The sequence below is a fragment of the Neofelis nebulosa genome, chromosome 15 (genome assembly GCF_028018385.1).
Source record: "Neofelis nebulosa isolate mNeoNeb1 chromosome 15, mNeoNeb1.pri, whole genome shotgun sequence".
In the NCBI taxonomy this organism is placed as follows: Eukaryota; Metazoa; Chordata; class Mammalia; order Carnivora; family Felidae; genus Neofelis; species Neofelis nebulosa.
The window spans coordinates 12,127,506-12,152,832 of record NC_080796.1 but is presented as its reverse complement, the minus strand read 5'-3'; the positions used below and the strand labels follow the sequence as shown (position 1 = coordinate 12,152,832).

Sequence of the window (25,327 nt, the reverse complement as noted above, 5' to 3'; positions counted from 1 at the left end):
TCTGATCGCGCTGGGACCACCGTGTTATTTGTCAGTCGTTGCTTCCCAGAGGCCATGCTAACAAGGGTGTCAGTGACAATGACTCCTGGCTCTTTCTTGGTGCTACTGTGTCTGTAGTCAGATCCCTGCCCTTGCCGAAGTATAGCGCAAAGGAAGCTTTGGTATAAAGTACGTAACACTGTTGCAACGAATGAATGAATGAAGGGGAGGGACGAGGTGGAAGAACCCTATTTAAAGACAAGATTGCCTTTAAGGAAGTGGATCTTGTCCTGGGCAGCAGGCACATGGGTTCAGTTCTGCAGAGCTGAACAAGATAGACCTTAAACAAGATAGGAGCTGCTTCTGCTTTTCATCTAAACAAAGTCCAAAGCAAGGCAGTCAAGGGGGGTTTGGTGGCTTCACAAGCTCGCTCTTCTACATCCTAAATGCATGGCTTCCATTGCATGGTCCCAAGACCGCTCAAATCCCAGCACCTTACTGCATTCTCAAGTAAGGAGAAGGCCAGGTCATGAGCTCACGGTTCGTGGGATCGAGCCCCGCATCGGGCTCTTAGCTGACAGTGCGGAGCCTGCTTGGGATTCCTCCTCTCCCTCTCTCCCTGTGCCCCTCTCCCACTCATGTGCGTGCGCTCTCTCTCTCTCTCTCTCTCAAAATAAATAAATAAGCATTTTTTAAAGACCATCATTTAAAAAAATAAATAAATAAAATGGAGGACAAGGCTATGCCTCCTTCTCCAAAGGGATGGCCCAGAGACAGCACAAAACACTTCCAGTGGCATTTACTATACATGGCCACATGTAGATGTAGCAAATGCTGACCCAGCCACCCAGCCACCCAGCCTGCTGACACTGGTACAGACCCCACCGGGCCCTATAATCCTTGCTCAAGCAAAAGCCGCTGGAGCCCATGGTCCCAAGACAGGTACCTCACGTTGACAGCTTCCAGCCAGCTCCATGCTTACCTGACCCAGGATGTCACCAGCCAATCAGCAACCTCAGACACTGATTTTCGAAGATGAGACAGAAGCAGTTCTTGGTCTTGGGGCTTTAAAAAACCTGTTGTGGGGTGTGTCAGAGGCTCAATCGGTTAAGTGTCCAGTGTCGGCTCAGGTCATGATCTCACGGCTGGTGGGTTCGAGCCCCTGCATCGGGCTCTGTGCTAACAGCTCAGGGCCTGGAGCCTGCTTCAGATTCTGTGTCTCCCTCTCTCTCTCCTCTTCCCCCACTCTTGCTCTCTCTCTCTCTCTCTCAAAAATAAACAAACATTAAAAGTAAAATTAATAAAAAATTTTCAAAACCTATTGCATTTCTCCCCCCTGAACCTAATTCCCAGAGCCTAGACTCTCTGCTAGGAGGGCTCCTTGCTCGAGCAGACCACTTTCTTGCTCAGTGCTCACCTGTGGTCTCTTAGTCTTTATACATATTTTCTTGAACAGATAAAATGGAGGCTAAAAAACATGGTCTTTGGTTGAGTCAATCCTGACCTCGGCCTAAAATTGAGGATTCTATTACTGAAGAAATTGGAATCTGGGGGACAAAGAGTAGCCTTTATCATACCCCAAAATCGAAGAAACTGGAGTTTAAAATAAATAACGACATAGATACACAACCACGCCACTTTCTCCCCAGCCCCAAATTTGCTAAAATCTTTTTTTTAATTTTTATTTATTTATTTTTGAGAGAGAGTGAGAGAGGGCACAAACGAGGGAGGGGCAGAGAGAGGGGGAGACACAGAAGCCAAAGCAGGCTCCAGGCTCCGAGCTGTTAGCACAGAGCCCAGTTCTGGGGCTCAGACCCGCGAACTGTGAGATTATGACCTGAGCTGAAACCAAGAGCCGGACGCTTAACCTACTGCGCCATCTAGGTGCCCCTAAAATTTGCTAAAATCTTGAGAGGATACTGTGGGCTTGGAGCAATCTTCTCTAGATCCTAAGTAGCTAGATGATGAAGTGACATTTGCATCTGACTGAATGACGTCATGTCACTGCACAGTGTCACCACACAGCCGTGAACCGCAACAGCAGATCCCTGGAGCTTGAGACAACAGGGACGCATTTGCTTCTTTATCTCCTCCACCTGCAGCCCAGTAAAAAGAGCACCGGACTTGGAGTCAGGAGTTCAGAGCTGAATTCAAAACAAGAGCTCAGCCATCTAGGGTGTGAGTGATTTTGTGCAGGTGCTGGGACGGAAATAATGGTGATGGCGACTCATGCCTGATGAGATGTTACCATGTGTTGGACACTGTTAATGTTTTTTATATGGATTGATTCTCTACCCCACAACAATCCTGTGCCATAGATAATAATAATATTCCTTCTGCCACATGTCAACCCATAGGAGACATTAGGGCCTAGAGATTAAGAACCAATGGAACTGGTAAAACGGCACAGTGAGAATTTGAACCCAGGTCAGGGGCACCTGGGTGGCTCAGTCGGTTGAGCATCTGACTTCAGCTCAGGTCATGATCTCACGGTCTGTGAGTTCGGGCCCCGCGTCGGGCTCTGTGCTGACCGCTCAGAGCCTGGAGCCTGCTTCGGATTCTGTGTCTCCCTCTCTCTCTGCCCCTCCCCTGCTCATTCTCTCCCTCCCTCCCTCTCTCTCTCTCTCTCTCAAAAATAAACATTTAAAAAATTAAAAAGAAAGAAAGAAAGAAAGAAAGAAAGAAAGAAAGAAAGAAAAGAAAGGGAAAGAGAAAGAAAGAAAGAAAGAAAGAAAGAAAGAAAGAAAGAAAGAAAGGGAGGAAGAAAGGAAGGAAGAAAGAAAATAGCACACATAAACGCATGGCCACCACTGACTGCAAAGTGGCTGCTGGGCTCCAGACAATGCGTTCTCAATCAGGAAGAAAAGAAGGGGTCGGTGAGAAAATGCATTTCATTGATCATGAGGAAAACAGCCCTCAGCAATGCCCCGGCAGACTTTTTGTTAGTTGTCTTTGGCCAGAACCAAGTCACAAGGCCACCGGGAGCCACAAGGAAGGACAGACAGCCCACAGTTGGCGGAGGCTGACCAAGCATCGTCCCCTGGGGCTGGACCCCTTGCCAATGGAATGAAACCAGGGTGGTGTTAGCAAAGAAGGAACCAGGGGGTCAGGGTGGTGGGAGGCAACCAGTAGGCTTAGCCTCACGGCAAAGTAGAGGGCGAGGTGAGAATGGCACCATGAGTCTAGTAAGGGAAGAACTAAAGAACTAAAGGGAAGAATTCACCAACTCTAGTTGGTGCGATGCTAGAGGTGAAGGCTGAGGAAGATTCTTTTTTTTTTTTTTTTTTAACGTTTATTTATTTTTGAGAGAGAGAGAGAGAGAGAGAGAGAGAGCATGAGCAGAGAGAGAGGGAGACAGAATCCGAAGCAGGCTCCAGGCTCCAAGCTGTCAGCACAGAGCCTGACACGGGGCTCGAATCCACGAACCGTGAGATCGTGACCGGGGCTGAAGTCGGACACTAAACCGACTGAGCCACCCAAGCTCCCCCCGCGGAAGATTCTTCAGTGATTCGCAAATGTATGGCTTGGGTGACCAGGAAGGCAGTGATTTAAGTAACCACTGGAAGGCAGACGACTGAGGCGCATTGTCTTAGTCCACTCCAGCTGCCACAACACAGCACAGGCAAGGTGGTTTAGACAACAGGGATTTATTGCTCATGGCTCTGGAGCCTGGGAAGTCCAAGGTCAAGGTGCCGGCTCGTTCAGCTCCTGTGAGAGGACTCTGCTTGAGTTTTCGGTGGCTACCCTCTCACTGCGTCCTCACATGTGGGGGGGCGGGGGATCTCTCTCTTTCTTGTTCTCCTTTAAGGGCACTAAACCCATCATGGGGACCCCACCTTGATGACCAATCTATCCCTAATTTCTTCCTAAAGTCCCCATCTCCAAACACCATCACCCTGGGGCTTGGGGCTTCAAGACATGAATTTGGGGGTGACAAACACTCCACCCCCAACATGCCTAAAACGATTTTGTGATTTAGGAGACATTCTATTGCTTTGGGATTCTTCAGAGACGTTCTTATCTCTCGGTTTGTTAGGAGGATCAAACAAATAAAGCAAGTAAAAGTGTGTTTACATCAGCCCCCTCTGATAATCCATTGCCATCATCACTTAAACAGAAGGCAGTTGGAGTGTCTCTCCGATCCTATTTCCCCAGTGGCTGCATTCGTGCTATGTGATCTGAGCCCCTGACAGACAGGCTGTGTCATTTTCATATCAGTTTCAAGTCCCAGGACACCAGGAAGCCCTGTGTCTGAGGACCCAAGACCTGGCCTGGTGCCTGCCTCCTGAGGTGAATCTCATTTTTCCTTCATTCTTCCAAGAAATTAATTTTGTCATCAAGTTAATAGTAATCATTTGTACTGTGTAAAAGCAAAAAAAAAAAAAAATTTATCCGACTTGGTGGTGGTGGTTTTTTTTTTTAATCACATTATGAGGTATGATTCACATACATCTGGGTTAGGTCTTTATTAATGTTTTTAATGTTTATTTATTTTTGAGACAGAGATGCAGAGTGTGAGCAGGGGAGGGGCAGAGAGAGGGGGAAGACACAGAATCCGAAGCAGGCTCCAGCCTCTGAGCTATCAGCACAGAGCCCGATGTGGGGCTCGAACCCACGAACCATGAGATCATGACCTGAGCCGACGTTGGACACTTAACCGACTGAGCCACCCAGGTGCCCAGTCAGGTCTTTAAAAGTACGTCATATGCCACAATATCTCCTATGCAGTACTCTTGCCAAACTATTCCTCATTTCTGTTCCTCATTTCTGATGTTCTGTTTTGTTTTGTTTTAAATCTCCTGGTTAAGGGTCTCACTGATGTTCTCCACTCTTTTCTCAAGCCCAGTATCTTTGTGATCATTACTTTAAATTCTCTCTCAGGCATATTACGTATCTCAGTTTTGCTTAGGCCTCTGGCTATAATTTTGTCCCATTTTTTTTCACTGGGACATATTTCTCTGTCTCCCCGTTTTGTCTAACTCTCTGTGTCTGGTTCTGTGTGCGAGGAAAGTCAGCTCTTGAAAGTCATGGGTGGGGCAGGCACTGATCCTTTAACAAGGTTGCACTGGTCCTCTGCCAGAGAGAACATGCCTCCGATGCTGAGGTGGGGCCAGCTGCTGCCTCTGAGAAGTGCGTGCAGGCAAGGCATGCAGTTTGAGCAAGGTGTCCACGTCCTCCGTGGGAGGTGACAGGCTGCCGCCACAGGGACCGAGGTCCCGCCAAGGGCGTGGGGAGGAGAAGCAGTGTTGGCATGGTTTGCGCTAGTCTTCTGCAGCGGGGGGTGGGGGAGCTGCGGGGCCAGGACAGACACGCAAGCCCGGCCGGAGGCAGTGGGGTGCAGTGTAAGCAAGTTAGGCGGTGAATGCTGGGGCCCCTCTGGTTCCTGCAGGCGCAATTAATACATAACTCTTCCTCCTGTACGCCCCAGGCATTTTTCAAACTGCTGTCTCTAAGCTGTATCTCAGAGGGCTATTTGTCATGCTGTCTCTTTAAGGGTGGGGATGGTTTCCTATCACCCTCCAGGCTCTCCCAGACCAGAGCCCTGATTTTTAAAGTTCAAGGCTTTATGTCCCACTAGTTGTAAGAACTTTCGAAATTCGGTCGTTCTAATTTTCAAAGTCAAATGCTATAGAGATTTGTCTTCACATGTGGGCTCGAGGGTGTGGTAGTCTGTTTCTCTTCCTCCTCTGAGACTGTGACCCTCTCCCTAGCACTGAGGACCACAGTCCATTTAGCTCTGCCCTGGGACTCCCCCTTCCTACCCTCTTGAACGTGGCCTCTTTTTTTTTTAAATTTTTTTAACGTTTATTCATTTTTGAGAGATGGAGAAAGACAGAGCATGAGTGGGGGAGGGGCAGAAACGAAGGGAGACACAGAATCTGAAGCAGGCTCCAGGCTCCAAGCTGTCAGCACAGAGCCCAATGTGGGGGTTGAACCCATGGACTGTGAGATCATGACCTGAGCTAAAATTGGATGCATAACCAACTGAGCCACCCAGGCGCCCCTGGCCTCTTCTTTACAGTTAGTTGTAGAATTTGTTCTCCCAGTCTTCAGGTCATTTTCTAGCTTATTTACAGTGATGGGGGGTGTTATCTAGTTGTATCCACAGGACGAGGTCAGCTTAGAGTCTTTCTACCCCCCCATTTTCCTTGGAAGTCAGCCATGTAACTCTTTTTTTTTTTTTTAAATTTTTAATGTTTATTTATTTTTGAGAGACAGAGAGAGACAGAGCGTGAGCAGGTGAGGGGCAGAGAGAGAGGAAGACACAGAATCCGAAGCAGGCTCCAGGCTCCAGGCTGTCAGCACAGAGCCCAACACAGGGCTCAAACCCACAAATCATGAGATCATGATCCGAGCGAAGTCGGACGCTTAACCAACTGAGCCACCCAGGTGTCCTTCAGCCATGTAACTCTTAATGTCAATCTGTTCATATGTTCAGAAGGACATCTAAACTGATGTTAACTTATCCAGGACAACGATAATTTCTGACTCATGAGATTTATGTTCATTTTTAACTTTCTTCTCTGTACGTTTTTTTGTATTGTCAGGTTTATTTCCATGAATAACATGAGGGCATTTTTGTTTGTTTTTTCCTTCACGAAGACTATGGATTGTTATTCTTAGAGGCACCCGGGTGGCTCAGTCAGTTAAGTGACTGACTCTTGGTTTCTGCTCAGGTCATAATCTCACGGTTCATGGGATCGAACCCTGCCTCAGGCTCTGCGCTACCAGCGTGGAGCCTGCTTGAACGTCTTTCTCTCCCTCTCTCTCTGTCCCTTCCCCCACTCTCTCTCAAAATAAATAAACTTAAAAATTTTTTTAATTTATGTATTTTAATTAAAACGTAATTCAACCTGGGCTTCAATGTCCGATAGAGCTAGGTTCAAACCGTAGACTTATTAGAACCTGGTTGTGACTTCCAGCGAGTTCCCTCGCCTCTGTTAGCCTTCATTTCAAATGGAGATATTTACCTTCAGAGGCCATGGCTGGGATTTGGGATGGCATGTGTCAAACAGCTAACACAGTGCCTGGCAATAGAAGGTGCCTACCCAGCAAATGAGAACAATTTATCACTTTTATTAGTGTGTTCCCGGTAGGTTGCTTCTGTTCTTTAAACTTTCCCCACCTCTCTCCTTTTAACAAAGCGCTGTGTCACCAAGACTTTGGCATTAAACTACTATTGTCTCTGTTCCATGTGGGTGAGGCTCCCACTGGGAGCCCCAGTCTACCCCTTTGTCTCTCCTAAGTACCACCTAAAATTGTATGGAAATTGGGGCACCTGGGTGGCTCAGTTGGTTAAGCCCCTGACTTCAGCTCGGGTCATGATCTCACGGTTCGTGAGTTCAAGCCCCATGTCAGGCTCTGTGCTGACAGCTCGGAGCCTGGAGCCTCCTTCGGATTCTGTGTCTTCCCCCTCTCTCCACCCCTCCCCTGCTCACGCTCTGTTTCTCTCTCTCAAAAATAAACATTAAAAAATATTATTTAATAAGAATAAACATAAATAAAATTGCATGGAAATACCTTACTTCCTCGTTGCAAACACTATTTAACTGAGGGGTGGTCCTGGGCCCAGGCCAGCGTCCTGCAGATAATACTCGTGGTTTATCTTGGTTTTGGTTTTTGGTAAAGGTTGGTTTGAATAGGCACATTTGCGATTCTGTTCTTCTGAGGTTACGACTCTATTCTACATAGTAGTGCTGCTGTGATGCTCCATGTTTGGTTTGAACTGTATCTGTAAACAATTAAAAGCCTCCTCTGATGGCCTCAGTAGAAGCAGGATGGAGCCTAATCGAGTGCTGGACCAAGCAGAGCTGGGCTCATTTGTCCCTCGTGTGCCCTACTTCCTCAATTCTAGCTTGCAAAGGGTAGCATGCCAATACCGCACCACCCAGCTCTTTAACCTTATGTTGTCCCTGGAATACTCTTTACAGAAAAGAAAGTTCTGATGATTAAATAGTCTGGGTTATTTGCCCACATGGTGTTCTTTTCCACCCTGATTTTCACCCTTTCTTTCTTGTGCAGCTTGGCTCTCATAGAGACCAAAGGATCCCTACTTTTTATAAGGCCATGACCTGACAGGCATCATCTAGCAAAACTTTCTGTCCCACAGTGCATCACAATAGCCTTTTGAGTGATGTAAAAAGATCAAGCCCTATATCTCTTCAGTGTGTTTTTGCAGTATATCCAGCACCCGGAGGTGGCTGAAATAACCACTGTCCTCAGAAGACTGATTTTTAAGAACAAAGAGGACTCTACCCACTGGAGCCCAAGCAGGTAACACCCGTTCGGTCATTACTGCTGGAACATCTCTCTCCTCTTACTTAGTGCTTGTAGTACTAAATTGCTGATTGCATTTTGAATGTTCTGGAGACGAGCACTCACAGTTAAGCAAACTTTGTGGCAAACCATTCTGTAAAGCCAAGAATTCTTTTGGAAAGTGAATATTCATACCTCTCAGCTTTAAATTATTTGAGTAGATTTCGCTCAACATTTTTTTTCTCTTAGAAACGAGGTACACCCATGTAAAGGCATCTGGCTCTCTGCAATACAAATAGTACAAAGATTAAAAGGGTACCTGGGTGATTATGTTGGTTAAGCCTCTGACTTCGGCTCAGGGCATGATCTCATGGTTCATGGGTTCGAGTCCCACGTCGGGCTCTGTGCTGACAGCTCAGAGCCTGGAGCCTGTTTCAGATTCTGTCTCCCTCTCTCTCTGCCCCTCCCCTGCTCATGCTCTCTCTCTCTCAAAAATAAATACACATTAAAATTTTTTTAAAAAAAAACAAAAAACAAAAAGAACAAAGATTAAAAACTGTTTACTAGATTAGCAGGTTACTGAGTTGACTGACTGATTGATTGGTTCTTTCATTCACTCATTCCAAAGCATGCACAGAGCACTTCCTTGGATGGGGAGTACTTTGCCAGTCAATGAGGCAGGAGAAGGACAATGATAGTGAAGACAGTGGCTGCCAAAACAATATGGTCCCAACATCTAGGAACTTGCATTTCAGGTAGCCAGGCCAGACCTTGTATGAAACTCATGTCTTGTGCTTTGAAGAATCTCTAGAGCCTTATCCGACGCCTGGCACAAACTTTTTACTCATTCAATGTTCTCTTAAACGATAGAATGAATAGATGAATTCAGAAACCAATAAGCCAATGAAGACAGGCCTTAAAACCAAAATGCATTATAGGATTAATTAAGGGCTCTGGGAGTCCACAGGTGGGCAACGGACCATTTGGAACCCAGAAGAGAGAGGCCTTGGAGGATATGACACAGACCTTGAATAAGGCCAGGAAGGGTGGGTGGAACTTAGATTCAGAAGAAGGGAAGAAAAAGCATTGAGGCAGTAGAATTCAGAGTAGGATTGGGAAGTGGGGGTAGATAAACAATCTTCGTGAACTGGGAAGACTGGCTTCTTGAGGAAACAGAAGAAGGAGGGGACTATCCAGGTCATTCAGTGGTGGAAAGCCCTCTTCTCAATTCTTCTCACAATACACATGCTCAAAGGCAAGTGGTAGCAATTGCCCCCACTATACAGCCACCCTGCAATCAGCCAGGCCACTGTCATACATCCAGCCAGGGTGGGTCACACCAGTTCTGAGCAAGCCCCCACCCCACAGCTTCTCTGCACTGTCAGATCACTAAGGAGTGGCTTTCCCCAGGGACCCAACCTCCGCCAACAGCTTGAGTACCGATTCCACACCTCCAAGGAAAGGTGGGGTGGGGGGGTGGTGCGCAGGGCTCTGGGGTTTTAAAGTACATCTAGAAAACCAATTGTTGCTACTTATATACCAGTTTAAATGCCACCCTCTGTTTTTCGAATTTTCCCAAAATTATGGATAAATAACATTAGAATCTTGGGACCCTGACTACTATTCTGCCTCTGCTCCTTCTTTGAACAGATTAATTAAGTGATAAAACTTGCTAGTTATTTGAGGTTCACAAGCTTATTAAACTTACCAGGCAGTTACTACTGGTCCCACTCAATCTCATACTGGGAGGATCTAACCTCTGATTTAACAAATATTATTTTTAGTCCTTCCTAATATAAAAAATTGATGTCACTTTAAAATTTTAAACCACAGAAAGCCCATCTACATGAGGAAAGCTTATCACATGCTTCCTATCAGGGAAAATGTTCAGGTTTTCTGAAGCAAAGGTGACATCTGTTCTTGGAGCCTTTTCCTTTAAAATTCTGAAAAATTCGAAGGCGGGGGGCGGGGGCACCTGGGTGGCTCAATCGGTTTAGCCTCCGACTTCGGCTCTGGTCATGATCTCACAGTTGGTGGGTTTGAACCCCACATCAGGCTCAGAGCCTGATGCCTGCTTCAGATTCTGTGTCTCCCTCTCTCTCTGCCCCTCCCCCACTCATGCTGTCTGTCTCTCTCAAAAACAAACATTGAAAACATAATAAAATTCTGAAAAAGAGTGTGGGTGGGGTGTGGGGACACAGCCACTCAACAACCTGAAAGGTAACTTGTCGAGGAAACTTGTCAAGGATTCTGTTTTAGAAGCTACGAAGCTTCAATTTTGTATCAACTTGTGTGACGTTGTGATTAGTATCAGACTTGATCTCCTTCCAGCAGGTAAGTAACGAGAAAGCAGAACCACATGTCTCTTGCTAAATGCTTTTTCCTTAGTGCCTGGCACAGTGCCAAGCAAAGGTGGTTGATCAAGAAATATCTGTTGAGTGGATCAATGAGTCAGTGGCACTGTAGCAGGAGGAGAAGGGCTTCAGAGTCAAACAGATTTGGCTTTTTTTTTCCTTTTCTTGTTTATTGGCCATGTAACCTTCAACGTGAAATTTAACATCTACTAGAAATTCAGGATAATGAAGGAAAACTCTCAGGACTCCTGAGAGGATTGAGTGAAACAGCATATGTGACAACTGTCTGGTGGATAATGAGCGTCAGCCCAGGATGAGGCCTTTCCCATTGTTTCCCACAGAGGGTGGCTACTCTTTTTCAAAATTGTTTTGGCTGTTTTAGTTCCCTTGCATTTCCAAATAAGCTTTGGAATAAACTCATCTATATTCTCCAAAAACTCCTACTGGGTAGTTTGACCAGATCCAATTTGGGCAGATTGTCATCTTTACTATGAACATAGTATATCTCTCAGGTCTTTGATTTCTTCCATCAATTCTGTAGCCTTCAGCATACAGAGTCTGTGCATGTCTTGTTAGATTTGTGCATAATGTGTCTCCTTTTTTCTTTTGAGCTATTATAAATAGTTGTGTTTTAAATTTTTGGCTCCAATTTTTTATTTAAAGTATAGAAATATAATTATGTGTGTTGACCTCATATCCTATGATCTTGTTAAAAACGTTATTTGTTTTGGGGCACCTGGGTGGCTCAGTTGTCTGGACTTATCATCCAACTCTTGATTTCAGTCCAGGTCATGATCTCACAGTGGGGAGATCGAGCCCCCGTGTCAGGCTCAGTGTGGAGCATGGAGCCTGCTTGGGATTCTGTCTCCCTCTCTCTCTCTCTCTCTCTCTCTGCCCCTCTTCCAGCTCATGTGCACTCTCTCTCTCTCTCAAAATAAATAAATAAGCTTATTTATTTATTCATAGGCTCCTTGGGATTTTCTACATAAACTATTATATCATTTGTAAATAAGGACAGTTTTCTTCCTTTCCATCTATATGCCTTATATGTCTTGCCCTGGCCTTATTGTACTGTGTAGGACTGCCTGCATTATGTTGAATAGGAGTGATAAGAGTGACATCCTTGCTTTATTTCTGATTTTAGGAAGAAATCAGTCTTTCTCCATTAAGTATGATGTTAGCTGTAAATTTCTATAGATGTTCCTTATCTGGTTGAAAAACTTCCCTCATATTTGGCTAAGAAATTTTACCATAAATGGATAGGTTTTATCAGATTTTTGACTGTTATATTATTTAACAGAATTCTGATTTGATCCATAATATATTCTGTAATACCAAAAAGTTGCTGAAAACATTGACAAGATAAATCTTATACCTTTGTCCCTAACTCAGTATGTTGAACATTAATGTTGAGGCAGTTTGTTGCAATGTTACGTCTTTTATTCGTGTACCTTAGTTCACCTTCTGAACATCAGAATAATAAAAAATTCTATTATTAAGCTTTCATTTCTGTGCCCTGGGAGTCTAACCGCAGTGGTTTATGTGCCGGTATTAATTAATTGGAAGTGGTTACAATTCTCCTAAATAAGAGCCATGAAGTTGCCCAAATCTTTCTCATTCTTAGCAATGTACCTTAAGGAATAAATTTCCTAGAATCAAAATATATTTATATTCAGCAAGATCAAAATGTCCAGTACTATGGGACTGGGTTTCATAAATTCTGGCATATTCGGTTACTCAATAAATATTTATGAAATGTCCACCATGTGCCAATTTTTATCTTTGGCCCTAGGGATACAGCAGTGAGGATGACAGACAAACTTCCCTGTCTTCATGGAGACTACTTTCCAATGGGGAGACAGACCTAAATAAGATACATATGTAAACATGTAGTACAGCAGGTGGTGATGAGCATTTTGGAGAAAAATAAAACATAGAACATGGAGGAGTCCAGGCGTGGGAGAGGAATGGGGTACTATTTTAAATAAAGTGATGGTTGGACCTCACCAAACAACATAAAGGAACCTTAAACATTAGAATTAAGAATACTCTGTAGCAATGTGGAAAAATGTCATGATACCTCATTAAGTGAAAAACAGAGAATATAAAACAGGAGATCTGCCGTGGTTTCGAGTATTTAAGTATGTATATATATAATGTATATAAAACATAAAAAATGAAAATAGTTTGTGGATAATTTTCATATTATTTTACAGCATTATTCACTTTGAGCATAATTATGCCCGCAGTTTAAAACAAGAAAAATGTTTAAGGTTCCCTAAGGCTAATTCAAAATGGAATGGAACGTACGTATGGGGATTCAGCTAGAACTCACCTTTGCCCCAGAAGGATTTTATTTTGGGCACCTCTGAGGAAGAATCTTCTATTCAAGCGACCAACAAAGAGTCTGTATTTTAAAGGAGATGAAAGTTCCATTGTCCAGGGTGCCGAGAACAGTGGTTGCACAGTGTTGGCTGTGAGTATGGAAGTGATGGCAAGCTTAACATGCGTGTGTAATCATCTCCTTCAGATTTGGCATGTGAATCTATTTTTCACGATCGACTAAAATAAAACGAACTGACATGTCTTACTGCAAACTACATTCTCTTATTTGTTCCAGAGATGACAAGTAATCACACAAGATGTGACTTGGTAGCCTGTATATGGGGTAGCAACCGTTCTCTAGGGATGCAGAAGGACAGGTTGCAACCATTGCCAGACAATGTCTTCCGATGATTCTGAGAGCTCAGATTCCGTGTGGGCTGTTCATGTGTTCCTCCGAAAATGTTTTTGTGGCCCGGCCAAAGCATGGCAGCCCAGGACTGGTTTATTCCCTCCGGTGTTGATTCAGAATTCCTAGGCACTGAGCAATCACTCTATCCTCAAAAGGCAGACGCGGTGTTGTCTTAGTGAAGCGCAAATGTCCTGAATATCTTCCATTCTTCTCTCCGGCATGTCACGTCTGGTGAAGGAAAATCCCAGCAGTCACAAAGCTTTCCGAGTTCATGCAGGAGCTCAGTGGTGTTTACTCGGATTTTCTCTTTTGTTCTTTCTACTTCTTGGGTGTTTTTTTCTTTTTTCTTCTTTTTTTTTTTTAATAATCACACTAGCACTAAAAGAAAAACACAGATTACATAATGAGCAGACTCCACTGGATAGCCAAACTATTCTAATATAATCTTGCCTGAAAATGTTCAAGCTGCTTGAAAAATACATTCAGAGGCGAAATAACGCAGCTAGCTGGCCTGTGAATGATCCGTGGACTAGTTTTGACTAGAAAAGGGAAGAAAGAGGCACCACACACTTGTTTTCCAACCTATCTCCTAACCAAAGAAGGTTACTGCTTCTTTGGGGCTCTCCCACTTTTGTTTTGGCTGATGGTCTGGGCGGTCTGTGGTTTTTGCGATGTAGCATAGTAGTCAAATGTTTCTGGAACCAAATGGATTCCCATCCTGGTTGCTCAGTGTCCTTGTACAACTTATTTCCCAGTACTTCTTTTTTTTTTTTTTTGTCCATAAAATAGCGGGTTTCATGTCACCTGACACATAGTACACGCCCATACATAGAAACTCATATTTCTCTGGTCGCAAAGGTGCTGTTTTGTGTACAGAACACACACGCACACGCACACGCACACACACACGCGCGCGCATTATTGCCTCCCTTAACCCTCCAGATAGGTATTGTAATCATCAAAACACAGAGCAGCTGCTTTAGTCTGTTCCGGCCGCTGTAACAAATTCCCGTGGCCTGGGTGGTCTACAAGCACCAGAAATGTATTCCTCACACTTTTAGAGGCTGGAAGACCGAGATCTGAGCGCCAGCCTGGTGGGGGTTCTGCTGAGACCCCTCTTCCGGGTTGCAGGCTGCCGACTTCCGGTTGTGTCCTCACGAGACAGAAGAGAGCAAGTGAGCCCTCTGCGGTCTGCACCAGTTCCATTCATGGGGTCCCTGCCCTCTTTACTTCTCAAAGGCCCCGCCTCCAAACACCACCGCTTTGGGATCAGGGTTTCACACGTGAATTTAAGGAGCTCAGGGGTAGGGGACACACACATCCGGTCCCCTGCAGGGAGACGACTTTCCCCATTTCTTCGAGCCACGTGGGTGTCGGTCGGACATTCCACTGCTATGCTATTCTTTACCCCGTTTATGCAGACACAGGCCCAGCGGTCTGTGCATATGCATAATACAAACACACGGTACAGAATTGATGAGGTACCTGAACGGTAAACTAAAAAAGTAAGGATTTCTCCCACCTCTGTCTCCCAGGCACTCTGTTTCTCTTCCCATCGTGGACTGTTTCTCAAGAGAATACTCATGTGTAGTGGTTTTCCGCTGAAAGTCTTCCTCTACAGGAGATAATCAGCTGCAATGTGAATTGTAGACTAGAAACAGTCTAGATTGTATGTTTACGTCTAGGAAAAAGAAAGAGTTCGATGTCGATGGTGAGGCCCTTAAAAAATCATCAGAAGGACAATGAGAAGCAGACTCTGGGGAAGGCCTCCAGGAAGCTTCTAGAACGCCTCCACAAAACTGACCCAACACGGGAGCAGCTACCTGTGCCCTACTCAGGAAGCTGCTTCCAGAACCTACTCCCAAAGCCACCAGCACGGCCACTGCGGTGCTCGCTCCATACTCCTAAAGATGGTGTTTGAACCCCAGAATGTGGCCTCAGTCACTGTCTTCGATGCACTTGCTTCATGACACCCGGTGCTGGAGACCAGCCCCTGCCTTGTGCTGCAGACACTCACCACACGGCAGCTTCATGAGCAGCAGGAAACGGCCTCTGCCTCGTTTCTGCCTTCCAGATCTCAGCCCGGTCTGTCAGATTTGGAGGAGTTGAAATCCTATCCAGAGTTCTAGGTGCCAGGGAGTCTGGACATGTGATGCAAAGCCCATGAGCTAGTGTGGTAGGAAGGCACCTAAGAAGGGTGGGAACAGACACTAAAGACCCAACTGGCACAGTAGTTTCTTTTTTTTTTTTTCTTTTAGGGTGAATTCCTGCTGACCTCTGTGGCTCAAGTTTCGCAGATTGTTGTGTTAATCCTCAGATCAATTTTCTAGGTGTGCAAAATGGTTCGTTGCTGATCTAGTTGCATTTCAGGGATGGGAGAGGCAGAGAATGTCATGCTGCTCTGCCATCTTGGCCCCTCCCCCCCCTTTTTTCTTTTAGAGAGAGAGAGAGCAGGCATGAGCCAGGGAGAGGGGCAGAGGGAGAGAGAGAGAATCCTGAGTAGGCTCCTCAGCATAGAGCCCATCACAGGGTTCAATCCCACAATCGTGAGATCATGACATGAGCTGAAATCAAGAGTTGGACACTCAACTGACTGAGCCACCCAGGCACGCCCATATCGGCTTATGCTTTCCACTTTTTTCCCCCTTTACTAGTTTCTTTCCTTCCCTAAGTGGTCTACAAGAAGCCATGGTCTCCTTACTCTTCAATTTTCTTACTGTTATTTCTTTCCAGACAGACTTTGTGGCACTAGACAGCTCTCACATGGAAGTGGACTGTGTGTCTAGTGTATATGCGATATAGTACATAGTGTGTATACATTTGCAATATAAACCTTCACTCTGTAATGTTTTTTAGACTACCATCCACCATGGCTGCCATCCGGCTTCGAGAATTTATTGACCGCCGCCCAGTGATCCTATCTAGGTAATGTTCTTCCAGACGCAGACGCCATCCAGAGCTGTGGTGAGGCAGACAGACACCTGGGGTGGGGGGTGGGGGGTAGATTTGCTCACCGGGTGCTCTGTGATTGAGAGGTAATAGCTGCCAGAGGTTCCAATGACATTGCTTTGAGTTTGGGGAAAGTTGTAAAAAACAAACAAACAAAAATTCCACACTGATGGCAAAATCCAAGCAAACAGGCAACTCCAAACACCCAGAAGATTGGAAGGATATTGGTTTTTGCTTGGGAAGGGCTTCAACAAGAAGGATGAGGAACCTCAGCCTAAATTTTAGCGGGGGCCCCTTTAGTCTGCTCAGGATCAAACAAACCACTTCCTGCTTCTGCCATATGGGAGGTTGAAACAAAGTAGGATTTTCACTCTTCCTCCAAGTTCCAGCCTTAGACGGGCCAAGACTAACAAGCCCTAGGCATGTGTTCTTGGGCTAAAGTCATCTTGCTGAGAGATATTGGGTAATAATCTATAGACTCTAACCCAGCCTCCCTTTACCACTGGCCGTGGGGTCTGGAGAGGCTCAGAAGCTATGACAATGGGTAAGACACTCACACAGTAAGCGACTTTGAGGTCAGCCTCTTTGGCTTCATGGTTTTGAGTGAGGCCTGTGTTTATTTTAGTATCTAGCTATTTTTGACAATGCTTAGTCAACAAAGATAAGTCCTTTTGCTTCCAGAAATTACCGAAAGAGGGATGGGGAAAGGATCCTTTGTTCCTACAGTCCTCTTTCAGAGAAAGGACAGAGTCTACCCTTCTCTCCCAGAAGCCCACACCATGAGGAACTGGAGGAAATAGGGATGGGTTCCAGTATTTCTTGATTTCTGCCTCCCCACACCCTTTGGTCTTTCGGAATGTGTTTGAGATCTGTCTTGCCCGCTGTTGAGTTATTTAACTGTGGTTCATCTCCTGGGCAAAATGGAAACGAAGCTCCCTTAGCTGCTGCTAAGGAACTCAGTGGGACTGAGGCAGGGTCATCGGGCCTGGCCTAAACCAGCTCACAGGGAGCCTGAGGGTTTGGGCGAAACAGTGCAGCAGGCACAGGGTCCATGAAATTCTAAGGTGGGGCTGGATTCAGTTGTCTGCACTCATCCCTCAAAGCCTCCACGACTAGGCACACCACCCGAACTAGGCTGGGGCCCCAGCCTCCCCGCTGTACTCACTGTGAGGCTGGCCCTTGTCTACGCCTTTCCTGAATCTGCAACAGGAGGGGGTCCAATCCATCAGTAGGTTCCTCAGTTGTACCTCCAGGACGTATCTCCAATGGGAATGCGGCCTGTCCCCACTCACCTGCCATGACCACCGTCCATTCTCCAGAAAGCGCTTCCGAAAATGTAACTTGGTTCAAAGCCCTTCATTTCATTAAGACTTGCAATCACCGCATTTTGCATAAAATCTAAACTCTGCTAGGGTCCACACGGCTCTCCACAAACGGGCCCTGCCCCCGCCTCAGCTTCCTCTTCGGCCAGCCCCACTGTCTTTCCTTCATGGGAAAATGGAATCACACACAGGCAGGGGCACCTGATAAATATTCAGTGGTTCACCAGTCATAGTGACCACACAGCTCTCACGAGAATTATACCGGGTGTAAATGCCACCTGTGGCCATTCCCAAGCTACAGGCCTGCCTCTCAGGCTGGGCTGAGGGGTGAGTTGGTTTGCAGAGCATCAGATGCTCCTGAAAAGATGGTTTTAGGCAGATAAGTGTAGTGTGGTGTGGAAGAAAAAAGAGGTGGAATTTGTGTCAGATGTAAGTGGATTTTTTTGATGTTTATTTATTTATTTTTGAGAGAGAAAGAGAGAGAGAGAGAGAGCATAAGTGGGGGAGGGGCAGAGAGAGAGAGAGGGAAACACAGAATGTGAAGTAGGCTTCAAGCCCTGAGCTGTCAGCACAGAGCCCAACGTGGGGCTCGAACTCACAAACTGTGAGATCATGACCCGAGCCGAAGTCGGACGCTTAACCGACAGAGCTACTCGGGTGCCCCAAGAGTGGATTTTTAAAACACTGGTTGAAGTGGTCTCTGGGAGGTCAAGAGGCAGCTGGAGGGGTCAGCTCATCCTGCCCGGAGTCATGGTAACACCTACCCCAGATCACCAAGTATGTCCACAATGTCCCGTTGACTCATGGAGCCACACGGAGCCATAGCTGATCAGTTCCCCCCCTACTTTACTGATACCTAACGCCCCCCTCTTCCTGGAGGGGATAGTGAGTCTGGAAGATAGCAGAGCGGGCACGGCAGTCTCCCATCCTCTGCGCCAACCAGCTCGTGTCCTTACTAAGTGACTCATTCCCTAGAGCCTGCTCCTCCCTGACACAGCACTTACTCATCGTGTATGATCAGTTAGTGCCCGAGTGTGGTTTTCCTACCAGATCGTGAACTCTTGGGTAGAAGAGAATGTTGAATGTCACCGTCTCCCTGTCCCCTGCACACGGCATACACCTCAGAGCCTGCAAAGAGGGCTTGTTTCCTTGAACCAAGGACAGCTTCCAGCTAACACGGCCGTGTCTGTTTCTTCCCCTGTCCCTTCGGTGCACGGCATCTACTTCCTGCCTGCCCGTGAGAGAATCACAGAGTTCATATGAAAATAGCACCGGATTCTTCTGAAAGCCAGCCATCCTGCACACCGAGAGATGACTCTGGGTGCAACGTGGAGCTCAGAGAACGGGTTTGATCCTTGGCTCTGGCATTTACCAGCCGGGTGATCTTTGGAGGGCCCAATTGACTTCTCTGAACCTCGGTCCCCTGTTGTTCATAGTGTTTACCTGGCAAGGTGACTAGGGATTAGATGAGATCACCCATGTAAAGGAGCCTCATAAAGCCTGAGGCCCAGCACAGACATAACAGAGGACTGCAGGGCCACCTCAGGTTGCGGGGCCAGGCTCTTGAGGGACGAACACGCCTGACCTCCCCTGTGCATATTGGATTCCGTCTGCAGCTAAGCCCAGGTTTCTGCTCCGGCTACGCACGCTCTCGTCTGCACAGACCACATCACCTCAAAGAGCCAAGCTTTGAGGGGCTGGCAGACAACGTGTGGGGGAATCGGTCGAAGCAGGAGTCTGGAGGAGGAGGAGAAGGGGTCTTAGAAGCCAACCTTCCCACAACTCATTCAGGAATCTTAGAAGCCAAGTCAATCAACGGGTCTGAGCAGAGCCCAGGCAGGGGTCCGCTGCTTCCCCCACTCATGCACCCAGCCCCGCCAGGAGGGGCCAGCTCCTGACTGACAGGCCAGGTTACGTACGCTTTGCCCCTCATTAACCTCCCGACTGGGATCTTCCTCTTCTGGAAGGTGAAGTCAGGCCACGTGGGGAGCTGGGAAAGTCCACCCGAAGAGTTTGCCCTTCTTTCCCCAATCCTTTCCACTTTTCCACTCAGCCCCCCTTCCCTTCAGCACCTGTTTACGCGCTTCCCTCCTCCTCCCCGCTCCTGGGCCAAAACCTACCAAGAGAGACCCCCCAGGGACTGGAAGCTGGGCCTGTGATCTGGTGCTGGCAGAGAAGGGCTTCTCCATCCTCAAAACAGCTTTTACAGACGGCTTCTACGGAGCAGTGCTTAGGTCACTCGCCTGTATTCAGCAGGCGTTTGTCACAAGCATGCTTGTGAGAATCCACGGTCAAAACTCGGCCTACTGAAAACGGCACAGCAGCTGTGAGAGACCAGTGTGGCTTCGGAACCCCAGCTGGATTGCTCACAGACTGTAACAGGGCGCTAGGGGGATCTTTCCAAGGGAGTGCTTCAGCCACGGGACGGGTGCCCAAGAAAGTCCCAGGCTCTCAGAAATGTCATTTGTTCCCTATGATTGTGCCAGTTCCTCTCCTTTCTTATGACTTAATCCCTGCTCGTATTTACTCTTCGGGGCTCAGTCACTTTATCCGAGCCACTGGGCAGGCCCAGACAGCCTGTGGTTTTTCTGAAAAGTCAGAGCTCCCGGAGGCCCTGTTTGCATAGACAGACAGACCCGCCCTGTTCACAGCACTTGCCTTTCGCACTGGTTAGACAGCGAGGTCCCCACTGGTTCCCCGCACACTCCACTTTGATCCCAACTCTGGCCTCATCTTGGCTTCTGAAATTCCCCTCACCTCGAATGTCTTCCCCATCCTGTTTGCTTGCCCAAATCCTGGACATCCGTCCCTCAACCGCGACCCCACTGACCCTTTATTCAGATCACCATTTCAGCACATAAAGAGCAAAGGGACGCCTGGGTGGCTCAGTCGGTTACACGTCCGACTCTTGATTTCAGCTCAGGTCGTGATCTCACAGTTTGTGAGTTCGAGCCCCACGTTGGGCTCTGGGCTGACAGCGCGGAGTCTGCTTGGGATTCTCTCTCTCTCCCTTTTTCTTTGCCCCTCCCCGGACCTCTCAAAATACATAAACTTTAAAACAACAACAACAACAACAAAAAAGAGCATTATGAGGACAAGTCAGCTCCTAGATCTGTATCTAAGAACCCTCAGTGTGCAGGCACTTTGTGTGAATTCAGTAAGTGCTGGTTGGACTGCGGACATGGTTCAGATTTCCATTCATCACCCAACACGTGTTTGGTGAGCTATTTTGTGCAAAACTGTATACTGTTTTCTACCAAGTCTTCCCTTGGAACTCTGAAATAGCATCATCTGAGAGCTCAGAACCTGTGGAAGTCCCCAAACACCTACATATCACAAACTCTCCCCACGATGGTCACCTGCCTGTGTCCCCTCCCTCTCCAGAGGAGTGGCAGCCTTCTTCCTTATGCCTGAAGCTGTAAGGCAAGCCTGTCCTTGTATTGGACGCCTCCCTCCCATCCTCAACCCTTTCTTCCCCGGTGTCCCCTGTCCTCTCCAGCCACCTTCCCCAACACATAGCTCGGGTTTTTCCGTGTCCCACATAAATGATGACACCTGCCTCCTGGCCAGTCTCTGTACTTCAGTCAGACTCCTCACGTTCATTGTCCACACAGCCACTGGCAAAGATCTTTCTAAAATAAAACTTGCACTATGTCATTAATCTTCTTTTTAAAAATGCTACCAAGATTCCTTGCCCCCTAGTGAGTGGTTCCCAACCTTTCGGACACAACGCCCCCTTTATGCCTAACATAATCCAACTACACGTAATTCTGAAATGGAAACATAATGCAATGACCATAATCTAAAAGGAAACATAATTGGTTATAAAGTAAGACGTCTTTCAAAACTTTTTTTTTTTTAGTTTATTTTTTGAGAGAGAGAGAGAAAGCAGGGGAGGGTTGGGGAGGGGCAAAGAGAGAGAGAGAATCCCAAGCAGGCTCCACACTGTCAGCACAGAGCCCGATGTGGGGCTGAATCCACAAACCATGAGATCGTGACTTGATCCAAAATCAAGAGTCGGGTACTTGAACTGAGCCACTCAGGCACCCCAAAATAAGATGTCTTTCAAACGGTAGGGTCTGGATATCCCGGCACCCTTGCCTTACCTCGCCTTGGTTCAGCTGTACATGCCCACCCACCCCTGCTCAACTTCACACCCCAAAAGCACTTCCTCCCCCCCACTGATTTGTGCTTCAAAATGTCTTTACAACCCAGCCCTCCCTGGCAAAGCTAAGTTCCCTCCTCCAGCCCACAAGTGCCCTGTGCTTTGGCCATCATAGTGCCTATTCATTTCTTGACCCATACACTTAATTGTCACAGTTTTTAAAAAAATCTAAAATACTTGGTCAAGTTTGTAAACCTACCAAAAGTAGGGGAAAAAATAGTATAAGAAGCCCCCACGTAACCATTCTCTCATTTCAACAATGATCAACATTTGCCCCCACTGATTTTAAATAGCCTCTTATTTCTTTTTCTGATAGTTTGAACCTAATATCTGACACATCAAATACTTCCTTATGACTCTTGAGAAGGAAATCCTGAAAAATGGATAACAGAAGACAGCCCTATCAAGAAATTCCAAAGGTTTCCAGAGCTCTGTGCCAGAAACCGGAAGCAAAGACTGCATGTATTTTTTATTATACCACAGCTGGCATTCTGCTGTAAAGAACTAATTGCTTTTTTTTTTTTATCACCCTTTTACTTTCTCCACTAGTGTATTCATCGCTCATCAAGGAAAGGACATCCAAGGATATTACCCCGGGCAGCTGGCAAGAGTCCACTTTGATTCTAGTGCGAAGAGACCTCCCAGGTGAGGAGACCTTCCTAAATCTTAGTTTTCAAAAATTTCATTAAAGTTAGAATGATAAAATGAAAAAAAAAAGGGAGGGATGACAATTTGTAGTCATAATAATGATAACAATAATAATTATTATTTAATGGCTAAAAAAAAAAAGCTTGGAACAAAATACACCAAAATTAACAATGACGTTTTATGACTGGTTAAGATCGTTGGTATTTGTATTTTATTTTTCATCTTTCTCTCTGTTTTCCAGATTTTTCTTAAAGAACATATATTACTTTTATAATCAATAATAAATATAGAATGTTATTAAATCATCAAAGAAATGTAAGAAACACCAAGAGTTTAGAGTTTCATCTTGTTCAAAAAACTTACCCTCTTGAGAGTCAGTTTCCCTCTCAGTAAAATTCTGAATTTGGTTTCTGTCTTTCCAAATGTGATTTTAACAAAAAGAAAAGGAAAAAAGAACAGTCATTTGGACGTTATTTAAGTTTATTTATTTATTTATTTAGAGAGAGTGCAGGAAGGGCAGAGAGAGAAGGAGAGAGACAGAATCCCAAGCAAGCTTCGCCTACCAGGGCAGAGCCCAATATGGGGCTCAATGCAGCACTCGTTGCGGGACTCCGTGTGGGGCTTGAACTAATGAACTGTGAGATTATGACCTGAGCCAAAATCAGAAGTCCGACGCTTAGCCGACTGAGCCACCCAGGTGTCCCAGATCTTGGGCAATTTTAAATCCTTCTCTGGGAAACAGTTGCCTTATCTTTTAAGTAAAAGAATTGACCAGGGCGCCTGGGAGGTTCAATCAGTTAAGCATCTGACTCTTGGTTTCGGCCAGGGTCATGATCTCACATCTCTTGGGTTCGAGCCCGTCCATACTCTCTCTGTGTCTCAAAAATAAGTAAATAAACATTAAAATTAATTAATTAAGGTAAATAATTAACCTAAAATTCCAGAACATAACAAGCACTCAAAATATGATTGCTATTATTTTAAGTTCATCATCTGATATATATTACAAATTTCTTCTCGTAGTCACTTTCGATATAGTCAACTCTTGATTATCCTCCATGCAAAGAAAAGGGAGCCACGGCATCTATAAAGCAGCTCAATGTGTTAACTTAATGGGAGATCAAACTGGAGGTAGCTTTAGAGGTCATTCGGGTCCAGTTAACTGAATAAGAGGTAGGCCAGAGAGGTCTTTCCTGAGATACAGTTGGTCAGTGTGAAAGCTGGGACGCGGAACCCTCCACACTTGCTGCTTGTCAGTTCCAGGCTCTTTGTTCTGATCCAAATACACATTATGTCAAACTCTGGTTAGGGCCAGGGCCCTCTTCCCATGTGCTCCGCGGGCTCTGATGACGCCCCCAGCTCCAACACCCAGTACCCGAATGTGTGTCCTCCTCCCCACAGGATGGCTCAGGGAGAGGGAACCTTGACTCTACTTGACTCTGGCAAGACCAGTGCCTGCCCCAGATCAGCCTTAAGGGGAAAACTTAGTGAAGATGCCAATTGATGACTTTACTAAGCTTCTCGTTAAAAATAAGAAGAAACAAAAGACAAGCCCCCAACCCTCCAAAAACCAGGAAATAATGTGGTTCTTGGAATAAGTCCTAACTTCAGTTTTTGTAGTTGTGTGACTTGATAGGTGTCTAATAGCTTACCTTTCCCAGAAATATTCCTCTTCCAACTTGATGCTTTCAGTATTAGAATCCTATCCTTTGAATGAAAGCCTTATCTTCAGGACACTGATGTATTACTTGAAAATGGAGAATATTCTGATTCCATGGAATCAGAAGGCAAAGGCAGAGCAGAGACAGATCTAGGGGCAATCACCAGGATCTGGTTCAGAAGCCAGAGGCGTGGCACAGAAGTGACCAGATGGGCAGTGAATACATAGAACCCAAGCTCACAAGACGCTGACCTGTCCATCAAGCAACTAATGATGTTTGATTGACAGTGGAGGATGTGTTTTTTTGTGCGGGAAGGAGTGTTTCTGCCCACCATTTAAGGTGCCCACTTTACAAGACCAAGAACCTATCAGGCATGGAACAAGAACAAGTTGAGGTGGGCGGGGATTCTCGGAGCTTCTCCATGACCATTCACCACAGAGCTCTGCCTGCCCATCCAGTATTTTCCCCCGTCCAGTACCGTACCCACATGGTCACATTCCTGCTCTTGCTTTTTCTTACCTGCTGGCAGAATTCCTCCATTTCTGCTAACCACCCTTTAAAGAAGGCACATTATAATCAAATTTTTACCAGAATATGGAAACACAACATATTATGATTAAGTGTAAGACTTAATCATCAAGTAAGACTACATCCTACTAAATGACTGGGTTTAAATGGTCCTAAATCTCACCCAACTTTGGATATTTTTCGTATCTAGAGCTGCTCACTTCATGTACTTTATAGCTTGAGAATACACCTGTTGGGGCACCTGAATGGCTCAGTTGGTAGAGCATGCAACTCTTGAATTCTGGGTTGTGACTTTGAGCCCCACACTGGTAGTAGAGATCATTAAAAAATAAAATAAAGTAAAGCAAAATTTAAAAATACACATAGTTATTACAACCTTCAGAAAACATTAATAAAAAATTTGAAATTACCCATAATGTCATCACTCAGAGATAGATAATCATGCAGAATATTCCAGATGTACACGAAATAAGATGAATGCTATTTCGAAGCCCTTTTTTCCCAGTTTACTGAGACACAGTTGACAAATAACACTATATTAGTTTAAGGTATACATCGTAATTATTTAATATATGTATATGTTGTGAGATGATTACTCCAATAAGTTTAGTTAATATCTATCACTTCATACCGTTGCACATTTTTTTTACTCATGATGAGAACTTTTAAAGTCTACCCATCTTAGGACCTTTCAAATACACAATACAATATTATTACCTATAATCACCATG

General features: G+C 45.7%; 1 protein-coding gene across 1 annotated transcript in view; it reads left to right on the top strand.

Moving 5' to 3' along the window:
* The first annotated feature begins 8,141 nt into the window (after nt 1–8,141).
* Nucleotides 8,142–25,327, top strand: part of SPMIP3 (sperm microtubule inner protein 3) — a 28,969-nt gene continuing 11,783 nt past the window's right edge. The window contains 3 exon segments of the mRNA XM_058700465.1: nt 8,142–8,253; nt 16,180–16,248; nt 22,309–22,404. Coding sequence (XP_058556448.1) covers nt 16,193–16,248; nt 22,309–22,404 — 152 coding nt within the window. The 5' untranslated portion in view covers nt 8,142–8,253; nt 16,180–16,192.